This window comes from Pipistrellus hanaki, assembly GCF_964339955.1.
Source record: "Pipistrellus hanaki genome assembly, chromosome: 2".
NCBI classification, from domain to species: Eukaryota; Metazoa; Chordata; class Mammalia; order Chiroptera; family Vespertilionidae; genus Pipistrellus; species Pipistrellus hanaki.
Window position 1 is genome coordinate 30205238 of NC_140504.1, and position 17758 is coordinate 30222995.

A 17758-nucleotide genomic window follows, 5' to 3' on the forward strand; every position below is an offset into this window, starting at 1 on the left:
ACTGAAGGGTCTAGGTTCAATTCCTGTCAAGGGTACATACCTTGGTTCAGGCTTGGTCTCCTCGGGGTTGGAGCATAAGTAGAAGGCAACCAATTGACGGTATCAATGTTTCTCTCTCTCTCTCTTCTCCTTCCTTCCACTCTCTCTAAAAATCAATGGAAAAATATCCCCAAGTGATGATCAACAACAACAAAAAGTATTAACACTTGTCATTGTTTTTCCTTTTTAAAAAAACCTTAAAATTATATTTATTCTGCTTAACCAAGTTAATTTAATGTATATTTAAATATTAGTGAAAATATTTGTTTTTATTGCTTATTTTCACTACATTAAGGTAAATTAACTTAATATTTTATATAGGTCTGAGTCATACTTTTGCTTTAGTATGAATATGTACTGACGGCCTTTTCGTCTTTTCTAATTAGCTAACACTTAAGTAGATATATTTTTCAGCCGTACTTTGTCATATTCATGATGGTGACCAGTTAACCTCAATTCATTGAGTAACCTAATCTAAGACATTTTGTGTGGATGTCTTCCAGTTGATGATTATTACCTCAAAGAGATGTTCTTTTAAAAAAAGCTAAATAACATACCAGGCTTTCGTCGAAATGAAAACAATAAATTTAAAGTCCTTATAAAATTCACAGAACTCAAGTATCTCATGAATTACAGGGTCCTTTCTGATTTTGCCCCTGGTTTTTCCAATGTTATTTACCTCTTTCTTTTGCAGGAATCCCCAGTTTAGGTAAAATTATGTCTTAAGTAGCACCTTGAGTTTATAATTTGTACCATTTGTTTAATTTATTTGTTTAGTTACTTTTTTAACTGTCTCCTTTCTTGATGATATGAAAATATGAGAGGCAGAACCATTTCTGTGTTATTTATTCCCAGGATCTGAGATAATTACGAATTCTGCTCTTAAACTGATATCAGTTATCTTTTATACCTAATATAGAGGTCCCAGAGTAACTATTTTCCTTCCTAACTCAAGAAAATTCCTCAGTTCTTTGATCCTATTAGTTCTCACAATGCTTCTAAGTTTTTTCATACCTCTAGGATTTTTTGTGTAAATCTAAAATTTCCTGATCTTTGAACTCTTAGATAAACATGAGCATATCTGTTATATAAGTATATGTATGAATTTTTTATCCCATAGTAATTCTGGAATGAGCTGCATATATATTTATGTGATTAGTGCATTTTATTTTTAAGTATTTCGTCTTTGTTTTTATTCATATTACTTATAATGACTTTTGTTTTTCTGTAATCAGATAGCAAGGAAACGCCACAAAGTTATTGGCACTTTTAGGAGTCCTCATGGTCAGACCCGACCCCCAGCTTCTCTTAAGCATATTCATCTAATGCCTCTTTCTCAAATTAAGAAAGTGCTGGACATAAGAGAGACAGAAGGTATGCTTATTGGATAAACTTTTGTTAAATAAAAATAGTTCATACTCATTGCGGATTTGTTTAACTCCCTTATTTATTTTTTTTAAATGAAAGTGCTATGTTCCCTAATCTAGCCTATTCCCACACCAAAATATTTTATTTCTTCAGAATTCAAAAGAAATCATCTGTACTCTGTATCCTTGTTGCCATTGGCAGCATTCTTAAGGATACAGTTAGGAAATGACCAGGAATGATGTGCATGAGTAAATACATCCTAAGTAACTGTGCTAGTCTTGGCATGGAGTTAAATGTGTATTAAGGGAAGCCTTCTCCCTCAACTTGGATAGTGTAAGGGAGGTATCCCTGAAGGCCTGAAATCGCCAAAAGTTTATACTTAAAATAGTATCATTTAACTGGCACTAGTGATATATCTTTATGGTCATATTTTGAGTGGTAGGCATGGTTTTTACAATGTAAGCTGGTTCCATTAATGATCCCATCCTCTCATGATGAAAGGCTTTGAGTTAATAAAAACAAAGAAAATTTAAATAGTAATTTATATTGCTATCTTTATTGTCAAATTTGAATTATGGGTTATGTATTACATTTATTTAAAATATTTCCATATTTTTGGATTCTAATAATGGAAGACTTCATTGTTTAAACTAGATTCTAAAAAACATTTTGTAACAATTTTAATATTTGAAAATTTATTTCTTTAAACTTGATTTAAATAGGTTGAGTTTTTAAATTATTCTTACAATGCCATTTCATTTTAATACTCAAATTCTAGGATACTAAGTAATTATACACTCTAATTGTTTAAAACTCCATCATATAAAATATTAAATATCATGGAAAATACTGTTTATGTAATGTCAAATTATTATTGTTGGTTCTTTATATGGTACTGTTACAGTTCTTTCTTATGTTTCACTGTAAAACAGTGATAATCTTTGTCCAATTAAAAATAGAGGGAGTGGGAAGGGTGGAGAAAAGATCATTCATTTCATTGGAATGTTGTTGATCTGAGGTACCTAAACTTGCATAAATCTATCATTTTCCAAGAATAACACATATTGTTTTTAATTCTGGAACCCTAGATTGCCATAATGCTTTTGCTTTGCTCGTGAGGCCACCAACAGAGCAGGCAAATGTGCTGCTCAGTTTCCAGATGACATCAGAGGAACTTCCAAAAGAAAACTGGCTCAAGATGCTATGTCGACATGTAGCCAACACCATTTGTAAGGCGGATGCTGTAAGTTCTTAATCCCAATATGCTAATTGACCCTCACACTGTTGGAAAGATGGCGGTGCCCACAGCCAATAAGGAGGGAACATGCTAATTGACTGCCCTGCCTTCAAAGATGGTGGTGCCCACAGCACCCAGGCTCCTCAGCCCCTTAGCTACCCAAGGCCAGCCTGAGGTGCAGACAAGTTTTGGATGGTGGCTTCCTAGTTGCCCAGAGCTGCCCGAGGCTCAGGTAACCGGGGCGGCTGAGACTTGCACTGTTGGCAGTGGCAACAGCAGAAGTGTCATGGGGCGTCGCCTTCCCCTGATTGCTAGGTCACCTCCTGCCCCTGAGGGCTCCCTCGCTGGGATGTGAACTCCCCCGTCCAGTGCATCAATTTTCATGTACCAGGCCTCTAGTTTATTATGAAGAGTTAAAACTCCATGGCAGTACATTCAAGCTAAAGCTGTAGATTTCTAATAACTTGTTAATTGCTAATTGTGATTATAAGAGAGTTTTAGTTTTGTGTGTATTAAGGAAAGCTGGCTTAATAAATTGTTTTGGAAAAGATATTTTAAAAGTATAGATACATAAAACACTCAATTTTATTTGGAAAGGCCCTTTTAACCTTATAACTTCTCTGGCTTTGATTGGGTGAGACTTTTGGGACTTGTACCCTGTGATTTTCATGGAAGCTCTTAGGCCTGGCTCTTATAAAATAGAGGGTATTCTGTTCTGCTGTTCCCTTATCTAACTGCTAGCAATAATGAGATAAAGCAAGTTGTGTTTCCTATCAGGCATGTAGCCAATCCAGTTTTCTCAGTACAGCCTCTTAAATCAAATGTGAATTGTGAATAAATACATATAGAATATGTGATTATTTTCACCCTATATAGATTAATGTAAAGATACATGAGAAATTCAAATTATTAAAGTTAGACAACTATCAGAATTCAGGTAGCCTATAGTAGCTCTTGGATAAAATGTAGGTCCTATAAAAGGTAATTTACTTTCTTCATGATTAATGGTGAGACATGCTATAGATATAGACCATCATTTTTGCACAAATAACATGTTAATTAAAAAAATTCATTTGTTAATAGAATTATTTTTTATATTGGAGATTAAAAAAATCTAATGGTTTCAGCAAAACTACCATCTGACTTCAGGTGATGTATGAGCCTTAAGAGTATGGACAACACAATTAAAGGTTACAAGTTGGAAAGAGACCAAAAATACATACCTAAGTATTCTGAGAAAAATTTTTTTAACAAATTAAAACTTTAATCTTTAAATTTGAAATAACAGAACATGAGACATCACATCCATAATGAGAAAAACTATGGAAAGTTACAAGAATAAGGATACCTGGAATCTAATGTTAGCTTTATGCTCTTGGCCTTAGTTTTCACATGTAAAATAATGATAATAGATTAAATGTTATTTCAGCCTGAAAATTTTAATTCTTAAGTCATTTACAAATGGGTATGACAAATGAAATTAGTCTAGAATAAAATAATTATACTTATTCTACTCTTAATTATTTAAGCTCCAATTATTTAGGGCACCAATGAATATATATTAGAAGGACAGAAACTACTGTTTCAAAGAATCAGATTTTTTTTGTCTTTTGCATCTTTTGTATATATATTTAAAAATACCTTCTCTTCAACATGGCATATGTTCTCAAATTATAAAACACATACAAATGATACGAAGATAATGTATTGATAGATGACCCTTTTCAGTACAGAAGTACTGTAACTGACATTGCTTGGACATTCCTGTGACAGAAAAATGTTTATTTTATCATAGTTAAGTCTTCTTATGAAAGATATTGTGGTATAATTATTATTGTTTATAAAGTAGATAATACATGCCTAGAAAGTCCTACCTAAATGTTTAGAACAGTAAATAAACTATTTTTTGCTTTTGAACATTTCTATAGGCCAAAAATATGTTGCAAATAAAGGATGTTTGTTCCACAAAATGGTTTATAGAAGTAATGCAATGTTAATGCATAAAACAATGTTGGCTAGAAAAATGATGGAGACAGTTTTTATTACAGAGTTTACAAAATCGCTCATTATATGGAAGAATTTTTTTTCTTAGATCTAGGTATTCATATAAAATACGTATCCTTGCTTTATTGTGCTTGCCTATTTTAGAAATTACTCTTTCATTTATCAAGATGTCAGAGTAGATGGCTTAAGCAGTCCTTTTTAAATTTATAACTATAAAACTGAAGCATTAACAGTTAATGGAAAAATTTTCTTGAAATCTATTGAATTACCAGCTACAAGATAGCTAATAATCCTAGAATCTATCCTATATAATAAATATGCAAATCCACCGAATGGCAGAGTGATTGGTCGCTATGACGCACACTGACCACTAGGGGGAAGATGCTCAATGCACCAGGAGTTGCCCCCTGTGGTCAGTGCACTCTTACAGGGGAACTCCACTCAGCCAGAAGCTGGACGCACGGCTGGCAAATGGTGGGAGCCTCTCCTGCCTCCGAGGCAGTGTTAAGGATGTCCAACTGCTCCCTTAGGGAGTGGGTCTAAGCCAGCAGTTGGACATCCCCTGAGGGCTCCTGGACTGCAAGAGGGTGCAGGCCCGGCTGAGGGATCCCCCCATCCCCGAAGTGCTCGTAATTTTGTGCACCGGGCCTCTAGTATATATAAAAGGCTAATATGTAATATGTCCCCTTCGGGAGATTGACTGGGAAACCAGCAGTTTGCTCACTATGATGTGTGCTGATCACCAAGGGGCGGCACAGAACAAAGGAAGGCCCCAGTTGGCAGCTGGAAGGCCCCGATTGGCCTTGATTGCCGGCAGACCTAGGAACCCTACCTATGCACAAATTTCGTGCACTGGGCCTCTAGTATATATAAAAGCCTAAGCGACCGAATGATCAGTCGACCAGTCACTTTGACGCACGCTGACCATGGGGGACAGACACTCAACTCATAGGATCTGCTCCCTCCTGTCTGGATCAGGCCTGTGGGGATCAGGCTGAAACCGGCTATCCGACATCTCCCGAGGCGTCCCAGATGCTAGAGGCCACAGGCCAGGCCAAGGGACCACACAGTGCACAAATCCGTGTATCAGGCCTCTAGTTTTATATAATAAAACTCTAATATGCAAATTGATTGAACAGCAGAATGAGCAGTCGCTGTGACAGGCACTACCAGGGGGCAGATGACCAGCAGCTACAACTGGGAGGCAGGACCAGCCATTGGGCATTGCCAGGCTGCCAGCCAAAGCAGGCGCCAGCAGAGGCCCCTCCTGATCACTCCGCCGCCTGTCGGATGCCCCACAGATTGCCCTGATTGCCTTCTAGGCCTAGAGGAACAGTGTCTTAGGTTTAAAAATTAAAGCATGTCAAGGCTACTCTAACACTGAAAAAACAAGATGATGCAGCGATGACATGCATGGACTCTGGCTTGCACATTTTGTGGTCAGCCCCGATTCTGACACAACTGTGTGACAAAGCCAATTCATTTTTATTGCTTCAATTTTTCCACCCATAAAATGGGGAAAATGGTACTACTGCCTCAGAAAGATCATGTTATGTACTACTTTATATCAGGGCAAAAAAAATGTGGCTGCCCATACAACAGCAAGATGCCTTTCACCTGTATGAAATGTATGGTCACTGGTGCATGCAGCATCCCAGATTGTGAGAGGGATGTCCCCTGAAGGGTCCCGGATTGCAAGAGGATGCAGACTGGGCTGAAGGGATACCCATCTCCCATGCATGAATTTTGTGCACCAGGCCTCTAGTTTGTATATAAACAACTAATGAAACAAATTTCATAAAGTAAAATTAGCCACAAGATGGCAGCAAACATTTAACTATGTACTGATTTATACTGTCTTAAAGAGAATGTTTTTCAAGTTGTCACATTTTGTTACTAAGAAATATGTCTGTAAATTCACATATTGACTTCAGTTGAGATATTTCTCACATTTAAAATACTGCAGAGAGTAAATTTTTAAAAAGTCCTGAGTCAGTGTGTTACCATTTGAGAACATTTGCCATGCTGAAGAGAAAGTACTTTTAAATATTTGTGTGTGTGTGTGTGTGTATACAAAAGATGTAAGCAATAAAAATATCTGATTCTTTGAATCAATAGTTTCTGTTCTATTTATTATGTATTCATTGGTGCCCTAAATAATTGGAACTTAAATAATTAAGAGTAAAATAAGTATAACTATTTTATTCTAGACTTATTTCATTTGTCATGCCCATTTGTAAATGCCTTAAGATTTCAAATTTTCAGGGAAACTTATATAATACTTTAAACAATGAAGAATTTAAATTTAAAAAGAGAATTAAAATTTTCAGGCTGAAAGAACATGTAATCTAATACCATTATTTTACATGTGAAAACTAAGGGTAAGAGCATAAAGTTAACATTAGATTCTGGGTATTCTTATTCTGGGTTAAAACTCTCCATAGTTTTTCTTCTCATGTCCCATAACATATTCTATTATTCCAAATTTAAAGGTTAAAGTTTTAATTTGTTGAAAATTTTTTTCTCAGAATATTTAGGTATTTCTTTTTAGTCTCTTGCCAATATGTAACCTTTAATTTCGTTGTCCACACTATACTCTTAAGGCTTATATATCACCTGAGGTTGGATGGTGGCTTTGCTGAAGCCATTATAGATTTCTAACCTCTAATGTCAAAAGTATATTTCTACGGTAGTAATGAATTTAAGCAATGATACATTCCCCTCCCCCAATTTGAATAGCTTAGAAGTAACTTGATAATTAATTGTCTTATGCTACCATTCAGTACTTTTATCATTAATTATTTATTAATAACAGTATTCATTCAATATTAATATTCAATATTATGAAACTAGAATTTCTAAATACATGAGGAATAAATTGAAGATATAACATTCAAGAAGAGTTTTTGCTTCTGAGCCAATAATATTTATGCCGGAGTTAATATAACTTCTATTTAAAATTATTATTATTCTGCTGGTTATTAGCCATTCATAGTAAGTTGTTAATATAAATGCCTGTTATTGGTATCATTTTAATTTGACCAAATCAGATACTCTAAGCTATAAACATGATTACAAAGTTTGAGGAAATCCCTGTGGCACAGACTAAGGAAGGGGACACAATGATACTAGATACTATCATAAGTGAGTAAGTTTAGCTGTTTTTGTTGTTTTTCTATATGGGTAAATATTTGATGTATGTATGTTAATTTTGTAACCCATCATTTTTATTAAATTAATTCTCTTACTATTTCCAAATGCTTTTTGACAATTTGATTGGATTTTTTTAGCTATCAGTTATAAAACAATGTCACTTGTTGACCAATTCAGAGTAATGATTGGTACATTACCTTATAGTTTAAAAATGAGACATAATGGAAAAAAATGGTTCTGTGTCAAAACTTTTTCTGAATTTGTGTCTATGTCTAGGACCATGTAAACCCTACTATGAGATAGATTTTCATTATATTATTCATTGGATGAAATCAAATTGAAATGAAATTAAACTTAAAAATTGAATGAAATGAAAACAAAATTAAGTTCATAAAACTAAAGTTAATGCTTTGCTTAGTTTATGATGCCATATGTACAGCATTTTAGGAAATGTGATCCCATCTCCTGTGTATAGGAAATCTTAATAATGCAAAACCTGGAAGAAGTATGTGAGTGGGGATGTTGAGAGACTCAGAGTTAGCCAGACCTTAAATCATAGTCCTGAGTGCTTTGTTTTTCATGGATTGGCAAGAGGTGTTAACTATTCAGAGTTATTTTTCACATGATTATCTATATAATTAGCAAGAACCAATTGAAAACTACTAGCACTTATAACAGAGTTAAGTAGCCAAATAAATATAAATGCATACATATCAATAGTTTTCATCTTTGCCAGCAGTAACCAACTAGAAAGTAGGAAATAAAGAAGATCCTTGCCCCCTTTCCAGTAAGATTTGGTATACATTTAGAAAATTTTAGTATAAATCTAGGAATAGCCTTATAAGGAACAAATAAAACCTATTTTAAAGGAAACTATGATTCCAATTTTGTTACAATAAAGTATTTTATGCATGTAGGAAACTATCTATAAGGAATATACCAAAATATAAATAGACGTTTAGTAGTATTTATGGGTAATTTTATTTTAAAATTCTCCCCCAAACATTTTATGATGTGATTAAAAAAAAAATCAGAAAAAAATTGTTTTTAAAAGATACTGATAATTATAAATTACCTGAGTATGATTAGATTAAGCAACTGAGTCATTTAGCAAGTAGATCGAGTTGAAAAGAGAGGGTCTTTTTTTCTGATAGAGAAAGCAGGGTGGATTTGGTTTTTCTAATTAAATTAATTTTTGTGATACAGATTTTATAGCAAACATTATTCTTAAACATATAAATTATGCTAAATTTCTAACTTACTAGTTTTAGGGTTGCTAGTAAGATTTTATATATATACTAGAGGCTTGGTGCACATAATTCATGCACTTGTGGATGGGGAGGGGCTCCTCAGCCTGGCCTATGCCCTCTCTCAGTTCGGGAACCCTCAAGGGGTATCTGACTGATGGCTTAGGTTCATGAGGAGTGGGCATAAGCAGTCAGTCAGACATATTTAATGCTGCTGCAGAAGCAGGAGAGGCCACCACTACTGCACTTGCCAACTGTGAGCCTGGTTTCTGGCTGAGCAGCACTCCCCTTGTGGAAGCACATTGACCACCAGGGGGCAGCCCCTGCATTGAGCGTCTGACCCCTTATAGGCAGTGTGCATCATAGTGACCATTTTGCCCTTCGGTCAATTTGCATATTCGTCTTTATTACATAGGATTTCCAGTTGGTTTGGTCTCCATTGTCCTTGCAATGGATTTTTTTATTTACTGAGTGTTTGTTTTTCACTATCCTTCAATTAATACATTTTAGAATAGAAATGATGTCAAGTATGTCATAAACCTTGAGTAGGTTCTTTTATATATATATACTCCCATATGAAGATAAGAACTTAAAGGTTTGATTTTTTAAAAAACAGTTGTATATTTCTAAAATTTTATTTTAAAAATAATAAAAATGTTTATTTTTTGAACAGGAAAATCTTATTTACACTGCTGATCCAGAAACCTTTGAAGTAAATACAAAAGATATGGATAGTACATTGAGTAGAGCATCTAGAGCAATAAAAAAGACATCAAAAAGGGTGAGTCCCCTGGCATTATTATTTAACATATCTCCAAAAAGTATTTTTTAGACTACATTAAAATATTGCCAGAAACACGAGTGTAAAGGTAGTCTATCAAACAAAGTTAGTTTGAGGGCTTAGGAAATGGCCCACAGAGATAATAGTTTTAGTTTAGTGAATTCTTTGGCACAGTAATTATAACAAACTGTTACCTTCATATTCTTTTTATAGTGATACTTCTATGAACTCTCCTTCAGTAGAAATGTATTGATGGTGTTGTAGATGTAGGTTTGTGTGCATTCATCTTGAATATCTCCTCAGATATTGTTCAGCAAAGGGCACACGACAGAGACCCTGACCACACAATATAACGCTGGATATAACTTCCCTACTTAATCAGAGATAACTTCCCTATTTACCTTATTGAGGACTACATAAGAATATTGAGCCTTTTTAAAATAGAAAAGAAGGTATATTAATAGTCTAGGTGAAATTTGCAGCCATAGTCTATTGCTAGATTTACAGGTTTTTGCTTTTGAAGGGAAGCTTTGCACTTTTTTTAGTCATCTTTATATCTCCCACGGTTAGCATGTTTGATATATGGTAAATAAATATGTTAAATGGGGAGTCAAATTAACTCCTTCACTTCTTCAAAAAGGAAATTGAGGTTCAAGTGGCTTTGGGTTAAAGATCTCACAACTAAATTTTAGTGGAATCAGACACCAAAAAGCCACGTTTCTTGTCTCCCATGCCAGGTTTATCCTTGCACTTTTTTTCTCCCATTTGACTGTCCTGTTCTAAGAATGAGAGTATACAGCAGGTCTTTAAATAATGTTCAGCATTGTTTCATTATAATGTTAATGAGAATGCTATAGGAAATTAACTCTTGTTTATATCAATTAGCCTCTGATAAAATTGGTTTTATTATATGTCATTTCACTTAAAGTTGTAGAACATATTGAGGACCACAATGTTGAGTGAGGACTATTACTGTACTACATTTTCTCAGTGTTTTGTCCAAAGAGATTCTAAATCTATGATAATACTATTTGTACAAAAACTTTTGATGTGTATTTAGCTTTGTTTATGTATAATTGTTCTGATTAGTTATATTAAACTTCTCTAGGCTTAATTGTAACTTCTTAAAATTCTAGGTTACAAGAGCATTCTCTTTCTCCAAAACTCCAAGAAGAGTTCTACGAAGGGCTCTTATGACATCCCAAAGTTCAGTGGAGGGAAGAAGTCCTCTTAGCAATGACAAGCACGTAATGAGTCGTATGTCTAGCACATCATCATTAGCAGTAAGTGACTTTGATTTGATGGACTAATGACTTATTCCCACTTATGGAAGTTGGTATGGTATTTGCCAATTTTAAAGATGGAAATCTAATATCTCTTTTTTTAAAATACTTCTTAACTTCTAACATATTTTGTTAGGTAAAGATAACTGAGAAAACATCACTTTAATGAACTAGAAATAGAGACATACTTAATAAGTAGTTTATAGAGACAAACTTAATATGTAGTTTACTTAATAAATTTTATTCATATTGAGACATGTTCTAAAGTCTCTAAAGAAAAAAGCGTGTTTCAATCTGGCCTCTCACTTTACTAACATAAATAGCAATGGTTCTGTTTATACACATGGGTCTCAGCAATGTTATAACATAGACTGAGTTTTATTCTTTTTACTTCTGTGATGAGAAGAATATAATTTCTGAAACTGTAGACTTCAAAGGATGATATGTGTTCTGAGTTCATATGTATATTTTTAAATGTGTTCTGAAAAATACGAATTCCCAATGGTGTCTGAAGTATCCTATATAATAAAGAGGTACTATGCAAATTGACCGTGACACCCCCATAAGACGGCTGCCTAAAACCATGTTGGCAGGTGGCTAGTGAGGGATGACCACATGACTGAACAAGCAGGCTGCGTGGGGGCGATCAGGCCAGCAGAGGGGACCATGAGGGGCAACCAGGCTGGTGGGGAGAGGCAGTTATGGGTGACCAAGCCAGGAGGAGGGGTGTAGTTGGGGGCAACCAGACCAGCTGTGGGGGGAGGGAGTAGTAAGGGGTGACCAGGCCGGTGGGGGAGGGGAGCAGTTAAGGGCAACCAGGCCAGCATGTAGAGGCATTGAGGGCATTCAGGCTGGCAGGGGGGCAGTTAGGGTGATCAGGCAGACAGGCTGGTGAGCAATTAGGAGCCAGCAGTCCAGGATTGTTAGAGAGATATCCCAGGGACTGGTCCTAAACCAGTAGTCAGACATGCTTTGAGGGGTCCCGGATTGGAGAGGGTGCAGGCTGGGCTGAGGGGACTATCCCTCCTGTGCAGAAATTTCATGCACTGGACCTCTAGTTAGACAATAAATATTAAGGACATTTCTAACATTTATTGTTGTCATTAGAAATATGAGTGATGTATAATTATAAAATTATTAACCTACTAAAGTTAATAAAAGCAAGTGACTGTTACTCAATTATGTGTCCTTTAGCAAGTTTCTTGTTCTCTTGTCTCCACTTTTTTGCAGATGAGGGAAAAGAGATTAATAACAGTACTTTATGGTGTTATTGTAAGGACTAAGTACACACACACACACATACATTTTCTTATATGATGTGATTACATAATGAGAGGCATTTTGAGTAGTAGCTAAGAGCATGAACTCTAGAACTCATATGATCATATCCCAACTCTGCTATTTACTAGCTCTATGGCTTTTGATACATTTTTAAAGCTCTCTGTTTCAATTTCACTATCTGTAAAATGAATCTAAAGTAGCAGTTGTAAGGATTAAATAAGTTAATTTACACAAAGTGCTTTGATTAGTCCTTGGCACACAGTGTGAGCTCTAGTATTTTTTAATTTTTATTTTGCTTCCTTCATCCCATCCTCTTTCACCCTACCCATGGCTGTTAGAGAGAACCCATGTTGTTCCCAGCCCTCATTTATCTCCCCACATCCTTAGACTATCAGACCTCTCCAAGGCAGGCATACTCTGTTCCTCCACCCTTTCCTTTAATGCATGTCTCTCCCTGCCACACACACCCCCTATTTCAGCCACATTGGCTTTCTTGCTTTCCTTAAAAAACTCTTAAGCTAATCCACCTAGAGGCTTTAAATGGGCTGTTTCTTGCGCCATTAATACCTTTCTTGAACTCTGGACATGGATCTTGTGAACCAAAAGGGGTGCTGTAATAAATAATAAATCCCTAATTGGGCAATTTATGGTGAGTAGTCACCCCCAAGGCTACTCTAGTGTTTTATAAATGGTTACCGTTTATTATATAAAATTTATACAGACTTTGGAATCTAATGAACAAAATAAACTGATGAACAAAATCATCCCAGAGGCATGAAAGCATGGCACAGACAGGGATCTCAGAGAGGAGGGGCATTGGGAGTGGTGAGCAGAGAATGACCAAAGAACTTATATACATATGCTAGAGGCCAGTTGCACGAATTTGTGCACGGGGGTGGAGGGAAGTCAGGCCGGCTGCCCTAATGGAGGCCCATTGGGCCAGGCTGGTGGGGGGAGGGGTTGTGGGTGATTGGCTGATCAGCCCCGCCTCTGATTGTGGTGTTGGGGCTGATCGGGGATGGGGCCAGCTGTGGGGAAGGGCCACAGTGGTTGGCAGCTGGCCCTGCCCTTGAATAGGGTGTTGGGGACTGGTCGGGGCCCAAATGAGGCTTGCTGGCTGCCGCAGTGCAGTGTGCATCATAGCCACCGATCGTTCTAGTGGTTCCACTGTTCCGGTTGCTGGGCTTTTATATATATACATAGATATGCATAGTCCATGGACACAGACATCAAAGTGTATAGGCTTGTGTTGGGGCAGGAAGCAGGTAGGGTGGGCAGTGGTGAATAATGTAGCACATCTGTAATACCCTCAAGTAAAAATTTTTAAAAAGCTAGTTAAGACTTTAGTTAATACATCAAAGAGTTACAGCTGACTCTGAGCATGTCTATATGGATTTTTTTTTAAATCCTCTAATCCTGAGGATATGTTATTATTGATTTTAGAGGTAGAGAAAACACCAATGTGAAAGAAAACACATCATTGTTTTGCTTTCTGTAGCTGCCCCGTGCCCCGTGCCCCAACTGGGGATCAAACTCAAAACCTAGGTTATATGCCCTGACTGAGTATTGAACCCACAACTTTTTGGTGTGCAGAAGGGTGCTCTAAACCAGTGTTTCCCAACCTTCTCTCATGATGAGAATCACCTGGTGGAGTTGTTAAAACACAGATTCCTGAATCCCAACTAAGAAGTGCTAAACTAGAATTTTTGGGAACATATAGGTAAAATTGTATACTTAACTAGTGCTCTAAGACAGATTTTATATACAGAGCACTAAGTTAGGTATGCAATTTTACCTATATGTTCCCAAAAATTCTAGTTTAGCACTTCTTAGTTGGGATTCAGGAATCTGTGTTTTAACAACTCCACCAGGTGATTCTCATCATGAGAGAAGGTTGGGAAACACTGCTCTAAACAACCAAGCCATCCAGCTAGGGCAGAGCATGTTTATAAAGGTATTTGATCAAGGTTAAATTTCCAATACTTAGCTGATAATGTAAACATGCATAGAAATTTAATTAATATATTAAATGAAAAATATATTAAAAATGGCAAAAATAGCATTTATTTATTGAAATAGATTATAAGCTTTCTGAAGGCCAAACAACTGTCCCTTGTTTATTTCCTGTAGTAACTGTTATAAACGTTGCTTTTCAAATGAAAGTAACTGGATTTTATAGAAACTTTTTAGTAAGTTAAATTATATTATTTGTGGTTTTGTCACTTTTATATAGAAAATATAAATATAAATAAGAAGTACCTAAAATATCTTTTAGACATTCATATCCTTTTCTCCATTGCTTATTTCTGTTCTAACAGATTATCCATTCAGTTTCCACAAGCAGTACAATTGGATTTTCTAAGCATGTTAATGCTCAGTGCTCATACTCTACTGGTGGGCGCTCTCAAAACTCCTGGTTCCCATCTATACGTCATTCTGCCTCACGAGTTAGTTTCTCAGAGACACTGAAAGAAAATATTGATTTTTCAAATTTCAAAAAAAGTTCTATCCAAGTCATCTTTGGTATTTGTGAAGAATTAAGAGATAATACCAACCAGTAATGGAAACAAGCCTCAAGTTTAATGTGAGCTTATTAGCTGTTTGAAAAATGTATTTGGGAAAAAAGGAAGTATTCTTATTCCACTGAATTACTTATTAGGTGGGTGGGAACTTTTGAATTCACAATTTTATAACTGCTTAATGCAGATTGGCACATAAAAATATTTTTTTAAGGTAATTATGCTCAAGTTCAGAAAAAAAATCAGTACTATTAGAAATTTTCTTATTTATAAAAGTGAACATTTTAAAGAATAATAACAATTGCCATGTAAAGTGGATTTATGTTCCAAATCTGATTCTTAATCTTAGATTTATGGCATTTTATAAAATTTATGCTTTTAATGTAGCAAATCAAAATTTTTTTACTTTCTACTCCAATCATTGCTTTGTTATCACTTGAATAGTAATACTTGATCAACACAACTCTTTAAACTCTTCATTTTGCTATCTTGTAGGTGAGAACATAGTTGGCTAGTTAGACATAGCCTTTCATATATGCTAAAATAAAAACACTAATTTTCTTTGTAATTCATTTTGATTTATACTCACTGTTTTTTGTTTTTTGGTATTGTGAATACCTATTATTGTTAAAAGCTCTTATAAGAAATTTAGCTTTGACCTCTGAAACAAATTTAGACAGCTTAGTAACTGGATAATCTCTATTAACAAAAGTGCTGTTTTGCTCAATTTATTTTATTTTTAAAATATATTTTTATTGATTTTAGAGAGGAAGGGAGAGGGAGAGAGAGATAGAAACAACAATGATAAGAAAGAACCATCAATTGGCTACCTCCTGCATGCCCCTTAACAGGGATTGAACCCATAATCCAGGCATGTGCCCTTGACCAGAATCAAACCCAGGACCCTCAGTCAGTAGGTCTACGCTCTGTCCACTGAGCCAAAAAAGCTAGGGTTCAATTTTTATATGGAGCAAAATCACAAACATACATATATAAATATAGGTTATATACATAATCCACAACCTCTTTAGGAGTATATGACTTTCAATTTTAGAAAATTTTATTTGTCATAAAATAATTTCTCTTAATTTTGCTTTATGATTAAATTAAGAAGAAACCACTAGGGTTTGTCTTTTTACCTCAAAACTTGTTTACTAATTTGTAATTTTTTTAATAACCTGAAACACTGATTCATTAATATCTCATAGAAGTTAGGTACCACTACTAGCAGTAAGCCAATATCTATTCCAGTGAGTTGATATGTAGCTAACTAGTGAATCCATTTGTTTTGTTTTAAAAATGCTGAAGTTTCCTTCCCTCCAGTTTTAAATTCTTTTGCTTATTTACAGAGTTTAGAATTTTTAGATGTCTTTAAATTGTTATGGTATTTTGTGAAATGTAAAAATGATATGCATGATGCATAACTGTATGTTACAAATTTTAAAAAGAAAAAATTTAAGTATAAAATATTTGTCTTATCTTTACAGGGTATCCCATCGCCTTCCCTTGTCACCCTTCCTTCCTTCTTTGAAAGGAGAAGTCATACTTTAAGTAGATCTACAACTCATTTGATATGAAGCTTAAAAAATCTTATTTTATAGAAACTTAACACCTCATATACAAATAAGGAACTGACTTATATGGTACTTGTCATAAGCACTTGATGAAATCCAGAAAGAAGATAACACTAAACTATGCCAGTTGATTTTCTTCTTGAAAGAGTAAGGTTAACTTCTTACATTTTCCAAGTTAATTTATTAAAAGATTATATTGATTTTGATGTAATTTTTCTCTTTGCTTGAATCCTTCATTTGAAGACCAATATCTTAAGTTATTCATGATACCAGTAGTGCTGCAACCTGACAGATACAGTAAATAAATTTATTGGTGGGTGCCAAATATTCCTGTGGATTTCTTTGTATAGTGCCCATGAATGAATTTTGGAAATACATATTTGTGTATCTCAATTTGTGCAGAAATTAGGTGATATCACAGTACTTAATTATAGTAAAAACCTGCATAGATAACTGATTAAGTAGTGGGGTCTTGTTTCACATGTGCTGTTTGAAGAAGTTAACTGCTCCATTTGCAGTTTAATTTATTCTCAAGTGTCTTTAAGATCTAGCATGTGGATTTAAAAAGATTTGCCCTTATTAAAAAGAATAACAGTTAAAGGAGATTGTTTCAAAATACTTTTGCAAATTGAGATAAGAACAGAAAGATTAAAAAAATAATGTATATTTTGCACTAACATGATATTGGTGTATACTTGTAGCTGCTTCAGAGCCTGTATTTATGGTGATTTTTAGCCACTATCAAATCTTGATTTAATTTGGTAGTGTGTGGGTCATCCTTTATTTTGAAGGATGACCATGGGGAAATTGTAGTGAAAATTGTTTATACTCTTTATGAAATAACTCTAAAACTGACATTAGTTTTATTAATCTGCTGTCAGATATTACATGGATATGTGTATGGTCAACTTTTTATTGTCGTCCCATATAAAATGTAAAATTGAAATACATTTATTTGCTGTTGTAAAATATTTTTCAAACCTTGATATTTTTTTCACAATAGTTTTTTTTTTTTTTTATAGTCAGCAATACAAAATAATCAAGTACTTACAAATAAATTAATTTTTATTTCCTGTTTAGGGATTACTACAAACATTTAATAGTCATTTAACAGTTCTTGGTTATCTTCTTAATAGTTTAACTGACTATATAGATATTTTTCTATACTATGTATGTACCACTTTATTGCTATATTTTAAAAGCAGTTGTATTAGTAAGAACTTTGTAAATAAATACTTAAGACTTGAGTGTACTTTGTGTTTTAATTTTTAA

General features: G+C 34.7%; 1 protein-coding gene across 8 annotated transcripts in view; it reads left to right on the forward strand.

The window, feature by feature from the left end:
• Positions 1–17736, forward strand: part of ECT2 (epithelial cell transforming 2) — a 54383-nt gene extending 36647 nt beyond the window's left edge. For 4 of the 8 annotated variants that reach the window (XM_084873332.1, XM_084873334.1, XM_084873333.1 and 1 more), the window contains 6 exons: positions 1275–1413; positions 2496–2650; positions 9722–9829; positions 10966–11112; positions 14712–14977; positions 16400–16527. In XM_084873332.1, coding sequence (XP_084729458.1) covers positions 1275–1413; positions 2496–2650; positions 9722–9829; positions 10966–11112; positions 14712–14954 — 792 coding nt within the window. In that variant the 3' untranslated portion in view covers positions 14955–14977; positions 16400–16527. Of the gene's footprint in view, positions 1–1274; positions 1414–2495; positions 2651–9721; positions 9830–10965; positions 11113–14711; positions 14978–16399 lie in introns of all 8 variants that reach the window. The other 4 variants (XM_084873336.1, XM_084873338.1, XM_084873337.1 and 1 more) reach the window with 1 other exon arrangement.
• The last annotated feature ends 22 nt before the right edge of the window (positions 17737–17758 follow it).